The 12295-nt window shown below is 46.6% G+C and overlaps 5 protein-coding genes across 6 annotated transcripts; all 5 read left to right on the top strand.

The window, feature by feature from the left end:
• Positions 1-1359: 1359 nt before the first annotated feature.
• Positions 1360-2483, top strand: E1B28_000430 (uncharacterized protein). 2 transcript variants are annotated; one of them, XM_043146255.1, is made up of 6 exons: positions 1510-1666; positions 1729-1784; positions 1837-1893; positions 1948-2051; positions 2103-2181; positions 2244-2483. In XM_043146255.1, the coding sequence occupies exons 1-5, from the start codon at positions 1598-1600 to the stop codon at positions 2168-2170; spliced, it is 354 nt and encodes a 117-aa protein (XP_043014955.1). In that variant the 5' UTR covers positions 1510-1597; the 3' UTR covers positions 2171-2181; positions 2244-2483. The 2 variants fall into 2 exon arrangements, with proteins under 2 accessions (XP_043014956.1, XP_043014955.1); XM_043146256.1 differs by having other exon boundaries at positions 1360-1666; positions 1948-2483.
• A 164-nt stretch (positions 2484-2647) lies between these two features.
• Positions 2648-3329, top strand: E1B28_000429 (uncharacterized protein; the record flags this gene model as incomplete). The annotated part of the gene is made up of 5 exons (XM_043146254.1): positions 2648-2692; positions 2755-2865; positions 2920-2928; positions 2977-3015; positions 3069-3329. The coding sequence occupies 5 exons, from the start codon at positions 2648-2650 to the stop codon at positions 3327-3329; spliced, it is 465 nt and encodes a 154-aa protein (XP_043014954.1).
• Positions 3330-4633: 1304 nt separating this feature from the next.
• E1B28_000428 (uncharacterized protein) lies at positions 4634-6360 on the top strand (the record flags this gene model as incomplete). The annotated part of the gene is made up of 5 exons (XM_043146253.1): positions 4634-5251; positions 5307-5435; positions 5489-5924; positions 5978-6096; positions 6145-6360. 5 exons carry the CDS (start codon positions 4634-4636, stop codon positions 6358-6360), a joined length of 1518 nt encoding a protein of 505 aa, XP_043014953.1.
• Positions 6361-6674: 314 nt separating this feature from the next.
• On the top strand, positions 6675-9984 carry E1B28_000427 (uncharacterized protein; the record flags this gene model as incomplete). Its single annotated transcript, XM_043146252.1, has 12 exons — positions 6675-7516; positions 7571-7713; positions 7773-7868; positions 7926-8269; positions 8371-8518; positions 8569-8673; positions 8725-8778; positions 8834-9112; positions 9165-9307; positions 9366-9470; positions 9525-9608; positions 9673-9984. 12 exons carry the CDS (start codon positions 6675-6677, stop codon positions 9982-9984), a joined length of 2655 nt encoding a protein of 884 aa, XP_043014952.1.
• Positions 9985-10145: 161 nt separating this feature from the next.
• Positions 10146-12247, top strand: E1B28_000426 (uncharacterized protein). The gene is made up of 7 exons (XM_043146251.1): positions 10146-10388; positions 10441-10510; positions 10562-10908; positions 10961-11176; positions 11235-11612; positions 11672-11845; positions 11901-12247. Exons 1-7 carry the CDS (start codon positions 10209-10211, stop codon positions 11958-11960), a joined length of 1425 nt encoding a protein of 474 aa, XP_043014951.1. The 5' UTR covers positions 10146-10208; the 3' UTR covers positions 11961-12247.
• Positions 12248-12295: the final 48 nt, after the last annotated feature.

Raw genomic sequence — 12295 nt, 5'->3', positions numbered from 1 at the left:
GAACTTATTATTCTACACATGCATAAGCCCTATTCTGGGGCACCAAATCGGGAGTTGAGGCTGTGTGGGTGAATGGAAAGTTTTGGTGCACGGAAGGTCATCCGACGCGCGCGTTGGAAAAGTCGTTCCACGAAATCGCCAATCTTTCGCTTAGTAAGCCGACAAGACCTTGGCCGCAGTGGGTGCCTACCAGTTACAGGCTGGTTCATATTATGATATATATACGTGCTACTTTATATTGTGTCGATCTATCTGTATGTGTAGCTAGAGTTAGACCACATATACATTCATTCACACGATTTAATGTGGAGTGTACGTAGGAAATATCAATGCAGATAAGCTAGTACATTTAATAATACTGCGAGATAGGATGAGATCAACTTGCAATATTGGTTGGGGCAACTGAGTTGAACTGCTGTAATATTATATATACAGTAGTTCAACTCAATTGAGCTCAACCCAGAAGTTCAACTGTATGCATGTTGAACTCCCTCAAGTTCAACTTTGTGTATGTTGAACTCCCTCAAGTTCAAATCTGGAGTTTATTCAACCCAGAAGTTGAGTACTGAAGCATGAAATAATATTTTTTTACCAAAGCGATCTGGAGCCTAAGAGAGGAAGGTGATATAGAATGTGTGTTGCCTCCCCACTTACCATAACGGGTTATGTGTTGACTAATTTCCCTACCAGTAGAGATTGCACAGCCACATCCAAAAATGGTAAGTACACCAAAGGCCCACGCGCGGGTGTAACACAATCAAAATCAGTAACATCAGCCTTCGTTCGCTCTAATACTCTTTAACAATGATACTACTCACAATTATAACGTAGCATTTTGTATTAACTGTCTTAATTATTCTTAGTTACTAGTATATTAGTATTAGTATACAAACCGATGTCGTCATTAACTTAGCAGTATATTGAGGGTTGAACTGCGGAGTTTTCAACTAAAGGTTGAGCTCACTAGGTCAACTTGCAGTTGAACTGTACTATTTAAGTTTAATGTTACTCTAGTATTACATGTACTGTTCTAGTTCAATATGTCTCAAACCACAGTTTGAATATTTGCGCTTCGAAGCGATTTACTCTCAACTAACCTCGTCCTGCTGTAGCTGTGCGTCAGAAAGGATTGTACGTCGTGGAAGCCGACGCAGCTACTGGTTACGCACGCCAATATGAAAAAACTACACTAGATTTGAGATAACCTAAAAGGTATAGATGCTGCATGACCGAATACTTCAAGAAAGAACTCTTGTAATACGATGCGAAGGCCAGTGAAAATGATGGGATGATTTTACGTCAGACAAGTCCACGGTGAAACCGTCCCAGCGGTATGTTGAAATATTCCAGCCTGTCGACCTTAGCTTCGCCTGCACGAAAACAAATTACAGTGGTATGGGTCCTCCAAATCATTCGAGTTACCTGTAAAACACCCATAATGGTCGTGAGGGGAAGAACAAGAACTTTGAAGCTTGCGCCTCGATCCATATATGGAGATCTTCCAAATCGCGCTTGGTTCCTCATCCTCACCAATTGAACGAATGTTACTTGCCTTACCCCAGCATCTTTCACCGTGACTCTTAAATTCAAATAATCGATGACACAAGTTATTCAAACTTACGACGGCCATGGGACATACTCCTGTTCGAAATGTTCCGCAGTGGTGGTAATTCCTGTACGCTGGTTTTCTTGAAAATCGACACTTATGAGCTCTCGATCTATATTCAGGCATTACAAGATGAATTAATTAGCAAATCCTTCTCTGGTCGAGATGGACGTGGTTTGCAAGTCTCGCTCTGACTTGAGATCCGCATTGTATTGATGACTTCAATAAAGTCTCATGCATTCTGCGACAAATGTCAAGCTCGGAAACAAGGAGGAACGTCCTCTACTGTAAGAAACTCAATATTCAATACAATCCTAGCGTGTCGACATAACCATCAACAGAACAGGAGTGCACACAGTTGCAGACGTATTCTGCGTCGGTTGTAATGAACGGCTTGGGTGGTACTATCATAAAGCTTCAGAATATTCTCAGAAGTACAAAGAGGGTGCACCTCCTTTATTACTTATTATATTGCCTCTCTGAATCTCCTTCCAAGGGAAATACCTTCTGGAACGAGAGAAGTTGTTCAAGGATAATGCCTGGACGCTTGATCGCAAGGAGTGAATCGGTAGCGCGTACACTCGTTACTTTTGGAAATGCAATTCCTTTTCAACTGATTCTCGTGGCAATGAACTAGGATCAGAACACGAAAGCGAGGCATCTGAAGGAAAACCTTGGAATGCTCGATATCTTTTGCTCGCATCCTTCTCCAAAGGATTATGGTGGGTTTGTGCCACTCTACCACATCGGACGCCGGCAATAGGTGGAAAGTATTGTTCCTTTATACCTTACCATCGGTTCGATAAACTCGATCTTCCTTCCCTTCTTCTACCCACTTGTTTGTACGAATACAAGTCTGGTCAATACAAAGTCCTTGGTGGTGGGAATCTGCTTCTTGCTGCCCACTTTCTCGTCCTGATGAAGATGAGATGCGTGGGCATTCTTGTCACTCTTGCGCTCGCTAGCTACCGTCTTGCAGCCAACACCCACTCTCTTCAGTGAACGACGGATCTATTGACGGGAAGTATGTACCCAACCGAGATGTCCAACATCCAAGCCCTCAACGAACCCTCTCTTTGTCAAACGGTCAGTGTACTTCCGTTAATTCATTCGCTCTTCTCCCCTCAATATCTGCATTGTTCTACTAGCCGCATGAAGAAGTGTATCGGGCATTACACGAGCGCGATATCTCGGCGTTTCATGTCAAAACGGAGTATAACGAACCCGGTATCATAGTCAGCGCTGCTGTAACCCTAACAGTAAGTCTAACTCGATTTCCACCCAGAGGGTCGCTAACATAGTATCTTTTCCAGTCACCATCCGTAAGTGTCATCTTGAGATACTCGTTTGATGCTTGCCTTCATTCCCAGGATGTTGCCAAGGTCATTAATCTCCCACACCTTACTGATGTTCGCCCTGTCATTCGAATTCCTTGTCCAAAGTAATTTATCCTCGCCTCAAGGCTTCCTGGGCTCCGAGGAAGAACTACTGGGACGTTAACAAAGTCATCAATCCTGGTCCAAACCTATTTAGTCCGGGACTTCGATTGCGACGCCATTTGTGGCGGGGCCGCTGCCTTGACGGTCCTCAGAGTGAAAGGGAAGAGTTTGGTCCCTCGGTTCGCAACAGACTCCAAATGACTGCTGTCGGCCTGCCGATCTCGAACAGCTTCGATGGCGCGTACCTACAAACCGTTGCACAACAAGGTGCAGGTCTGATCTAGACAAAGTGATCAGCACGCGGACTACCATCATTGAGCCCGTACAAATTTTACTCAATGATACCGCACGTTCGAATTCTAGGTGAGTAAAATTGTCGGGTTCTATCCACTAAGGTGTTCATACGATTCCCGTATTTTATTGTCGCTCAAGCCAGCCAAGAACACAGTGGATGGAAAGAGGAGAGAGGAGCGACCTGAAGCAAAGAAGGCAGGTTGGTGTCCGAATCGTGAAATAAGTGCTCAGAGAAATAATGGGAGAAGGACTTTCAACGGCTCCGTCGAACGCGTTGCGGAAGTTAACAACTTGTCGCTGGATAGTGAACACAGCACAACAGAGACGCGAACATAACGGAATGCAGCCCTAAGGCTAAAGGCTCACTTCGTCCGATGGGCCGAAGTAATCCATAGCACTGGTAGCTGATATCACTATAAGATTCAAAGATATTCACTGGGAATCCCTCTCTGTACTTAGAGCATCCCAGTGTTCTCCCCCCCCTTGTCTGTCTTCTTGCACTTTAGTTGTGTCAGCTCACATCCACATGATCGGAATATATAAAAAAGACTCACTAGTTTTCTGATTATGAAGTCACCCAGGTCGTTGACCGCAGCCCCGAAAACCCCCAACTTCTGTAACGGAATCTTTCCACGAGATGATGGGCGGACAGTAAATTAACTCCTGTCAACGGTAGCGGGGGGATCATGTGTCCGAACGCATTAAAAACACGTAGCCGGGAGAACCTGTGGTCCATATGAACACTGGAGGATTTCATGAATGGGTCCAGAGATTCGGCACGTTTCACAAGTATATGTACACTTACAGAGAATATTAGCACCACATGTCCAAGCTATGAGCCTCGGCAGACACAGGCCTTTAAAAGAGTCTTTGGATAGATTGCGCCGAGCAAAATGAGGAGGTAGAGGGCTCCTAGAAAGTGGGACAATCGTCGTGATTTGCCTGGGGACGAAGAAAGCGAAAGTCGCCGTAAGCGAGAGTCCGAGAACGAGTAACGCCAACATTCGTTTAAGCACTAGACGTCAACTGTGCGACGTTGGGACACTCTCTGAGTCTAGGGCCTCAGTGCTATTAGCCCAGGTGGGATTATCAACTTCCGTTTGAAGCTCAGGATTTGATTTTCAACGGTGAGATTGAGTGGATGCACGAAAGAAAAGGCGGGTGACTTGCTGTTCATGGTAGTAATGTGGGGGTCGAGAAGAGAGGTGCGTTTTTGCCGAACTAGGCCGGAGTCCGGATCAGACTCGGATTCAACTTTGATTGGTCGCGCTGTCCAGAGGACTCAGCCATCGCCATGGTTGACGAAAAACGAACGTCTCCAACCAATACTCCGTCTGAACCTACGAATTCTTCCTCCAATCAATTTGTTTTGAATCCGAGTAAATCAACCGTCCCTCAACTGTACTATCCTGCGGGCTCCAGCCAGACATCTAGTAATGCAGCGAATGCGTCTGCAAGTACTCCAGGACCTGCTGGGACATCATCGACGTCGAGTAGCCATCCATATTACGACGCCACCGCCCCCGGTGTCTGGAAAAATACCTGGGCAATGGCATATCCTTATGCGGCACAATCGACGGGGTCGATGAACAATCCTTACTCGCAGCAGTTCGCGTTCACCCAGTTCCAGCCCTCCAGTTATCAGAATCATTATAAAGTACCAACCAGCAAAAGCCAAACTCCGACTATACTGCACACAGAAGCAAAATTTGCAAAGACAAAGCCTCCTAGTCCCTCTCCACCCCCACCAGACCCTTGTCGCGATTGGGACGTGTTACTGAGAACATTCATGAAAAGGCTTGGACTCACACAGGCATTGAAAGGTTTCGAGTTGGACATGCTTGTTATGAATCAAGAATGGGAGGAAAGTAACATCGCTGCGTGTTTAGAGGAGCTCGTAAAGGGTATCCAGGTGCGTTCTCATTGCCACACCCTTTGGGATATGATGGACCATGAATGTCCAATAGAACCTTCAGAATAAGTCCCTCAAGGAAGAAGACGACAAGGACAAGATCATCCATGAGCGGCCCTTGGAAGAGCGAAAATTCGATTATGTTCACCTTGCAAATGGTGTAGAACCTCGTACTCCCACGTCAGTGAGTTTTATTACTCTCCATCCTATCGTCAGTTCAGCTGAACCTTAGTCAAGATCAACAAATTAATATCCGAGTTTCTCTCGCGCAAACGATCCCATAATGAGACCTCGAACCGCAATGAATTCTTACTTTCCATTGCCCAAAAACGGGCAAATCTCAGCGAAATTCTTGCGACTGACACTAATGACATCGCCTCTTGCGCTCGCACAGACGCCAGACCAGTGGACAGAGATTCACAGATGAAGTACGACATAGCGAAGAACGAAGATGGTCCCCTTAGGCGTACGATGAAGAAGCGGAATACGGGCGGGAATAACCTTTCGCAATCTTCTCTCTCGTCCACCAAGGGAAAGGGAAAGGCTCAAAGCAAAGAAGCTAACACATCAAATGCATCAAGTCTACCCCAATCCGTGGCCATTTTGCCGGAACGCCATCCTGGCCTAGATGAACGTCTCTCGAACATCGAAACCCATTTATCTGTCCGATATGGTACGATGACGTTGTAATCTTCTCGAAGTTTCTGACGACGAAGCTGTATCCAGTTCCTTCTCCTCCGCTGAGCCTTTTGGATCGACTCAAATTTCTGGAAGATCACATCATCCAGCTAGAGAAGGAGTACCCCCCGTGGGCTGCTCTTCACTTTAACCAGCCCAATCGAAGCGTAAGTTGCTCAATCGGTACCATTGACGTGTTCTCATATTCTCTGCAGTGGCCTCCACCTCTTTCAACTACGCCGATCATCGTTCCACCTCATCTTACCCGCGATATAGCAAAGAAACCTGGGGAAGAAAAGTCTGCCAATTTAGCACCGTCTGGTTCTGCTGCTCCTCAGCCGAAAGGAAGGAAAGATTCAAGTTTACACCGCGCTGTTTTGGAGCGACTGGAAGTCAAGAACGCGAAGAATGTTTTAGCAGGTCGTGGCTGACACGGTTGAGACTGATCTCTTAAACATAACAGTGTAATGTAACATACTTCGATTCATCACCTTGCAAAATGGCCACTGCGATCTCTACGGCGGGAAGGAGGTGATTGACCTCAATGGTTATGTAAGACACGAAGAAACAACGCGAGACAGTCTAGCCGTCCACACTCAATCACTAATTCTGGGACCACGCCGTGTAATCTATCTATCTATCTATCATCTCAAGTTACAGGTTACTGGTTCTCTTCCTTCGACACCACATACAATTTACATAAACGAACAAGCGAACTACATCGTACTTCTCGCTCTCGCGACTGATGGGAAGGCAACTTAGACCCAGGAAACCGCGACCCAGTTACGGAACAGTTCTGGATACTCATAGTGAAGAGGAAGAGGTCGCTCAGAACAAGACTCGATCCAAGACTCGTATTGAAGATGAACCCGAAGATGTGGTCATGGGCTATGAAAGTGGTGGTAGTGATTTCGTACCAGACAGAGATCAATCGAAAACAAAGAAAAGCTTCAAATCAGCTCCGGGTTCGAAATCTCAATCGGAAGATGGCTCAGATCGAGAAGAGGAAGAAGAGGAGGATGAGGGAGAAGAAGACTTTGTTAAGAGGCCCCTTAAGTTAAAGGGGAAAGGAAGGGCAAAGGCAAATACGAAGCCAACGAAAAAGAAAAGTCCTCAGGAAAGGAAGGTCAGGATTGTTGCCCACGGAAACGCAATGGATCCTACAGCAATCTCTCAGAACAGTGCTAATTCTGGACCGAGTCATCGACAATCGGCATCTACGACCACTGGAATACGGCGTTACCAGAAAATGTACTCCCTTCCCACTCCCAGTGTACACCATCGGCACCGTCCAGTTCCTCTTTTTAACCTCCCAAATTCGAAAGTAGACCGGTTGATTTCGCCCCCGAAGCTATTTGAACAGCCCAGAACGGAAGAGACTAATGGATTCACGTCCAATCCGAAGATTTGCGATCGCGTTGGCAAGAGTTGGGGTTATAACGTCGGTCCTGGTCCTCTCTGGGAGCTAGTCGAAGACCGATCATGGTTCAAAGAAGCCTGCAAGGATGAGAGCGAGAACAAACGGACGAGACCGCTTGTTCATGAGCATATTTCGGTGAAAGCGGGATGGAGAATTTTGAACCGCGAGTGGGTATGTTTTCCTCTGGTTCTCGACGTCAAATGTGATGGTGTTTCTTGAAGGCAAGCCTCGCCATACCTCCCAGCGGATACCACCACAAGTGATGGTGGTCAGTTTAACCCCCCTCCGCCCGTGGTATGTTCCTTTGGCCCATTTGATTCCCAGACCAAGATAGAGGTTTTCATGTTCGACGCGTTTCCTATGGGTAAGTGGAAGTCTTCTCACTTACTGGCTTCGTTCTGAGTTCGAAATCGCCTTTGAAAGCTCGTTACATACCTGAATCAAAAGCCCACGTCTTCAACCCCGGTGCTCCTGCTTGGGGGTTAGATTGGTGTCCAATTCATGAAGATGACCGACGAGGTGATCGATTATTTCCTCCATTAAAGCAAATACGGACGTTCACGTTTCTCAATGAAGTTCGACCTACCCAGTACCTCGCAGTGGCTCCCTTTCCCTCCAGACAACATTCACCCGAAATAGGCAAGAAATTGCAGGCGGGTATTTCGAGCCCGGGCAGTGTACAGATCTGGAGCCTTTCACCCACGAGGCAAAAAGAGGAACTTGCACCGAAGCAAAAGCGTAAGGTTAACAAAGGCAAGGGGAAGGCGATGGACAATGTCGATGCAGATGGTGATCAAGTCATGAACAATACTTCGGAGGACGACGTGGACATTGGGAAGATGACTTGCGAAATGATTCTTTGTTTAGACTCCGGGCCTGTCCATGCGCTGAAATGGGTCCCGTTACCGACAAATTCAAGCGTGAGTTGTGGGTTCAATATTTTCCAGGTCTATTGGTTGTGAATAGTCGGGCTTTCTAACCCGTGAAGCTTACAAACTGACATCGTCCTTTATATTCCCAGTTCGTCGAAAAGGGTCCCGACAGGCTCGGAAAACTGGGACTTTTGTCTGGGACCTTTGAAGACGGATCGTTCGCGATTCATGTTGTTCCAGATCCCGTAGACGTACGTCGAGAAGCAGGAAAAGCTCCCAGTGATGAGCCCATTTTTGGTCAGCCCTTTTCATTTAACGTCTGACGTGACTTCATTTCGCAATTCCAGTTCACCTCCCCGCTCCGATTCTCAAGGTTGAACTTGAGGCTGAAACATCGTGTTGGAGCTTTGACTGGGCAAATAGCGAGGTTGTTGCAATTGGTACAACCGGTGGTATGCTCAAGTCTACTACCCGCCGCTTGTATCACTTATTTGTTCTTGAAGGTGTAATAGCAGTTTATGACTTCAGTTCAGCTCTCAAGGCGGTTGAAAATCCAGGTGGCCATCTATTCAGGCTCTCCTCTACAGCGTAGTCATCTCATCATAATGGTAGATACTCCGACGCTAACATCAGCTTCCCACCCGCACGTTATGCTACCGACACACTATATCACTGTACATCAATGTGCTATCAGGGCCTTAGCATGGTTACGGGCTCCTCCTCAGCGGTATCAAGTTCAAGCAGCGAATAAAAAGAGAGGCAAAACCCACGAGCTTCCTACCGAGGAAGACTGGGACAGTCCCACGGTAATTGCGAGTGGTGGCTACGATGGAATGGAGTGCATGACTGATATTAGGGAGGGAAGGGGTGTGGTAATGAACCGGACGAGAGGTGGAATTCCGCGAGCACTTCTCATAAGTCCTCTTGTCTCACTTTTCAACAGATGTTATCAACACAATGACCTTTGCGCCGTACTCGGGTGGTCCCATTACAATTGACCATGAGAATATCGTCAAAGTCTACTCAGCATCGCCGATGATGCTCGGGAGAGGACATCTTTTGATGGAGCCGCAGGGGCCTGTTTGGGTGAGACCTCCGTGGTTTCTGGAATTTGCTCGAGATTTGTTCATAATTTATTCCTCAGAGCATTGATGCATCGGACTACCATCCACAGCTCGTTGTTGGCTCTGCTGATGGCTCATGCTCCACCACGAATACGTTGAGGTCAACAAGAAGGGATGGTCCTGTAGTAAGTATGGTCGTGAAGTTGGCACTCACATCGCTCACACAACGATAACGGAAGCCGTTTTTGATACACAAGATATACCATATGGACTACAACAGAAACCTACAGGAGTTCCGGATGCTGGAAAAGTTCTTATCGCTCGTAAGTCAAACATATGCCAAAACCGTAAGGAACTAGCTTACGTCTTGTTTCTGTTACTCTTCAGGAAACTCAAGAGAAACCTACATCTAGCATCCAGAAGGCACAAAGCAAGGCAAAGGCCAAGAATAAACCTTTACAACCAGATTGGAACACTGGTGCTTGGCCTCAAGAAGTAGGAGTCCAGGTCGCCACTTGGAATTCGTCGAACGGTTTGTCAAATGCCGGATTACTGGCATCTGCGACTGGGTCTGGATTATGTCGTGTGGACTACTTGTGGGGACGGTGGATGAGAGATAAGTGTCCTTACACTGATATTAGCAGCATACGAATGGAGGGAATGGAAATGGAAAGTAGTACTGATAGCGAAAGTGCTTAGATGTACGCGTGTAAAATGTTCTTGTTCAAGTACAGTATGTCTGGACTCGTTTGGTTTTAACGCCATCATCCTACGCCCCGGCAGGTTTGTCTCATGGAAACTCAGTGGGCTTGTCGCCAAAGTTGGAGAGCGGTGAGCCAATTAAAGCGCTCACCGCGTTGCCTCTCCCATCCATGGATGAATAGTTACCATGTGTCCAGAAGTCTGCAGTAACCTTGATAGCGATGTCTTCCATTCACCTTCTACCCTACGAATTACTTCACCATGTCGTCGACGTGCTTAGGGATGATTACCAGACGCTCGCAAGATGTTGTCTAGTAAATCGAGACTTCAGCACTACGGTTTCTCCATTCCTTTATAGATGTGTCAAGCTGCGCATCGGATCGTTAACGCAGCCCGAAATGGTTCGTTGTACATTTTTTAAGCTCTTGCGAAAGTTGATTGTTGCTTTTTTAGATCGAACTGCACTTGCAATCCGCTTGTCTCCACCATAATCGTCTTCATGTGAAGGTAATAGTTCTGGAAGGTGCGCAGACAGCATTTTGAGGAGTTGAGCTTTACGCTTATGTCTTTCCAGGAAGTATCGGTTGGCGTGAACCAAGGTCCGGGACGTTGATATATGCTTTCCAGCATCTTCCGAATCTCCAATCTGTCACGCTTAACATGACCGGCTGGGTATCCCCACAAGATAACCTAAATCCTTCAACATTTGCTCGACTATTTACGTTAATACGAGACCTTCCTTCGCTCACCGAACTAGTGTCCAACTGGGTCATAGGTTACCCCAATGACTCTGTCGTTGCGGAGTTGGTGAAGCCTGAGTTGCGAAAACTCAAGCTGATTTCAGTTTCGACTGGTGTTATAGAACATTTCCCCCGCTGGCTGCGGGTTGCCTCAAAAAGCCTAAATGAGCTACAAATCCAAGTGCGGTCTGATCATTTTCTTCTTGCCGAAGACTAAATTTTATCCTAAATAGACTAGAGAATGGGGTCCTCACTACTTATCCCGATTTCTCAGCGTCTTCCAAATGTCTGCACCCAGTTTGCATAACCTGCAGACCCTACAAATCGGATTTCTTGAAAGATCGTCAGACGAAGGCTTGTTCACCGCTTTGGTCCATCTCCCTCGTCTTGAGAATCTGTGTCTCTCGTACGACCTTCCGTTCCACAGGCGCTCATCGTTCGATCCGATGGTTCGCAGTCCATCTATATCCGTCTAGTTCAGGCTTTCTAATTGTTCACCTTTCTCAGTCCAATACGAATGCACTCCCTTTCGGCAGCTTACCCTCTCCGAAATCTCTTAAGTCTTTCACGCTTCGTTACAAGACTCACAGTTATGACGAATATCCACTTGCAACCAACAATGTATGTCGGTGGATCAAACACGTTATCTCAGCATCCCCGATCGAGGAGTTGAATTTCATCCCGTTTTACCGACCACGAACCCGCAATCCAGTCTCAAAACAAAGCTGGGATTTGCTCATAGATCACTTAGCCGACAAGCATAGCAAAACATTGAAGTATCTCGATTTACGGGCAGCTTTTGTAAAGAAACGTTCACTGGAAACGTTACTCCGGAAGTGCCATTTGTTGGAAGAGCTTTCAATCGGGACAAGCCGAGGATCACTGGTGAGAAACTCGCAGATGTCTTTTTGCATTGTCGCTTTCTGAGGTCTTGTCCATTATAGTTCGCCTTCATCCGGCATTCCTCAGACCTGCTACATCTACGGCGGGTTCGCTTTGAGCTTCGAACTCTAAAAAGGGGTTTTGATCAAACGACTGCCACGTCCGATGAAGTCACGGAGGTCATGAAGAGCGCACCATCACTCAGGAGAGTAATTATCAACGACAGCGAGTGGCTGGTTAGTCGCCCCTTTTGTTTGCTATTTACATTTTGATATTCAGGTTTTTGGACAGGGATCTTGGGTATTGGATGGAGAAAACGGTCTCAAACGCATCATAAATAAAATGGTTTGACCTAAAGTCCCATCTCTGGTGGAGGGTGGCTCTTAGGCTGGGATGCTCGCTACACGCTAGTTTCAATTTAACAAACAAAAACTCTGCCGTCAGGTTGGAGCATGAATGTGTTGCTGTGAACCCAGGACAAACGGTCCACGTTCATGTCACCGTTCCAACTTCCCATACCAGATTGTGCACCAAAGAGGCTACGCGTTCGTCGAGTTCATGATTGTCGATGCTGCCAATCGTAAATTTCTGATGTAGATATCCTTCGTAAATGAGTCTGCATTTAAATAGATACACACTGCTTGGATTACATTTTGTTTATTGCCACTCAAGCCACCAAGAGCACA

The sequence above is a fragment of the Marasmius oreades genome, chromosome 1 (genome assembly GCF_018924745.1).
Source record: "Marasmius oreades isolate 03SP1 chromosome 1, whole genome shotgun sequence".
NCBI classification, from domain to species: Eukaryota; Fungi; Basidiomycota; class Agaricomycetes; order Agaricales; family Marasmiaceae; genus Marasmius; species Marasmius oreades.
Note: the sequence above shows the minus strand (reverse complement) of the source record. Positions and strands in the feature narration are given on the sequence as shown.

What these genes read in the sequence shown, in the direction of transcription:
- E1B28_000426 (XM_043146251.1), top strand. Translation starts at nt 10,209, where the DNA reads ATGTCTTCCATTCACCTTCTACCCTACGAATTACTTCACCATGTCGTC. An exon ending in TAAATGAGCTACAAATCCAA is followed by an intron (nt 10,909 to 10,960) that starts GTGCGGTCTGAT and finishes TATCCTAAATAG; the next exon opens with ACTAGAGAATGGGGTCCTCA. An exon ending in GCTCATCGTTCGATCCGATG is followed by an intron (nt 11,177 to 11,234) that starts GTTCGCAGTCCA and finishes CACCTTTCTCAG; the next exon opens with TCCAATACGAATGCACTCCC.
- E1B28_000430 (XM_043146255.1), top strand. Translation starts at nt 1,598, where the DNA reads ATGACACAAGTTATTCAAACTTACGACGGCCATGGGACATACTCCTGT. An exon ending in CGAAATGTTCCGCAGTGGTG is followed by an intron (nt 1,667 to 1,728) that starts GTAATTCCTGTA and finishes ATCTATATTCAG; the next exon opens with GCATTACAAGATGAATTAAT. An exon ending in AAGGAGGAACGTCCTCTACT is followed by an intron (nt 1,894 to 1,947) that starts GTAAGAAACTCA and finishes AACCATCAACAG; the next exon opens with AACAGGAGTGCACACAGTTG.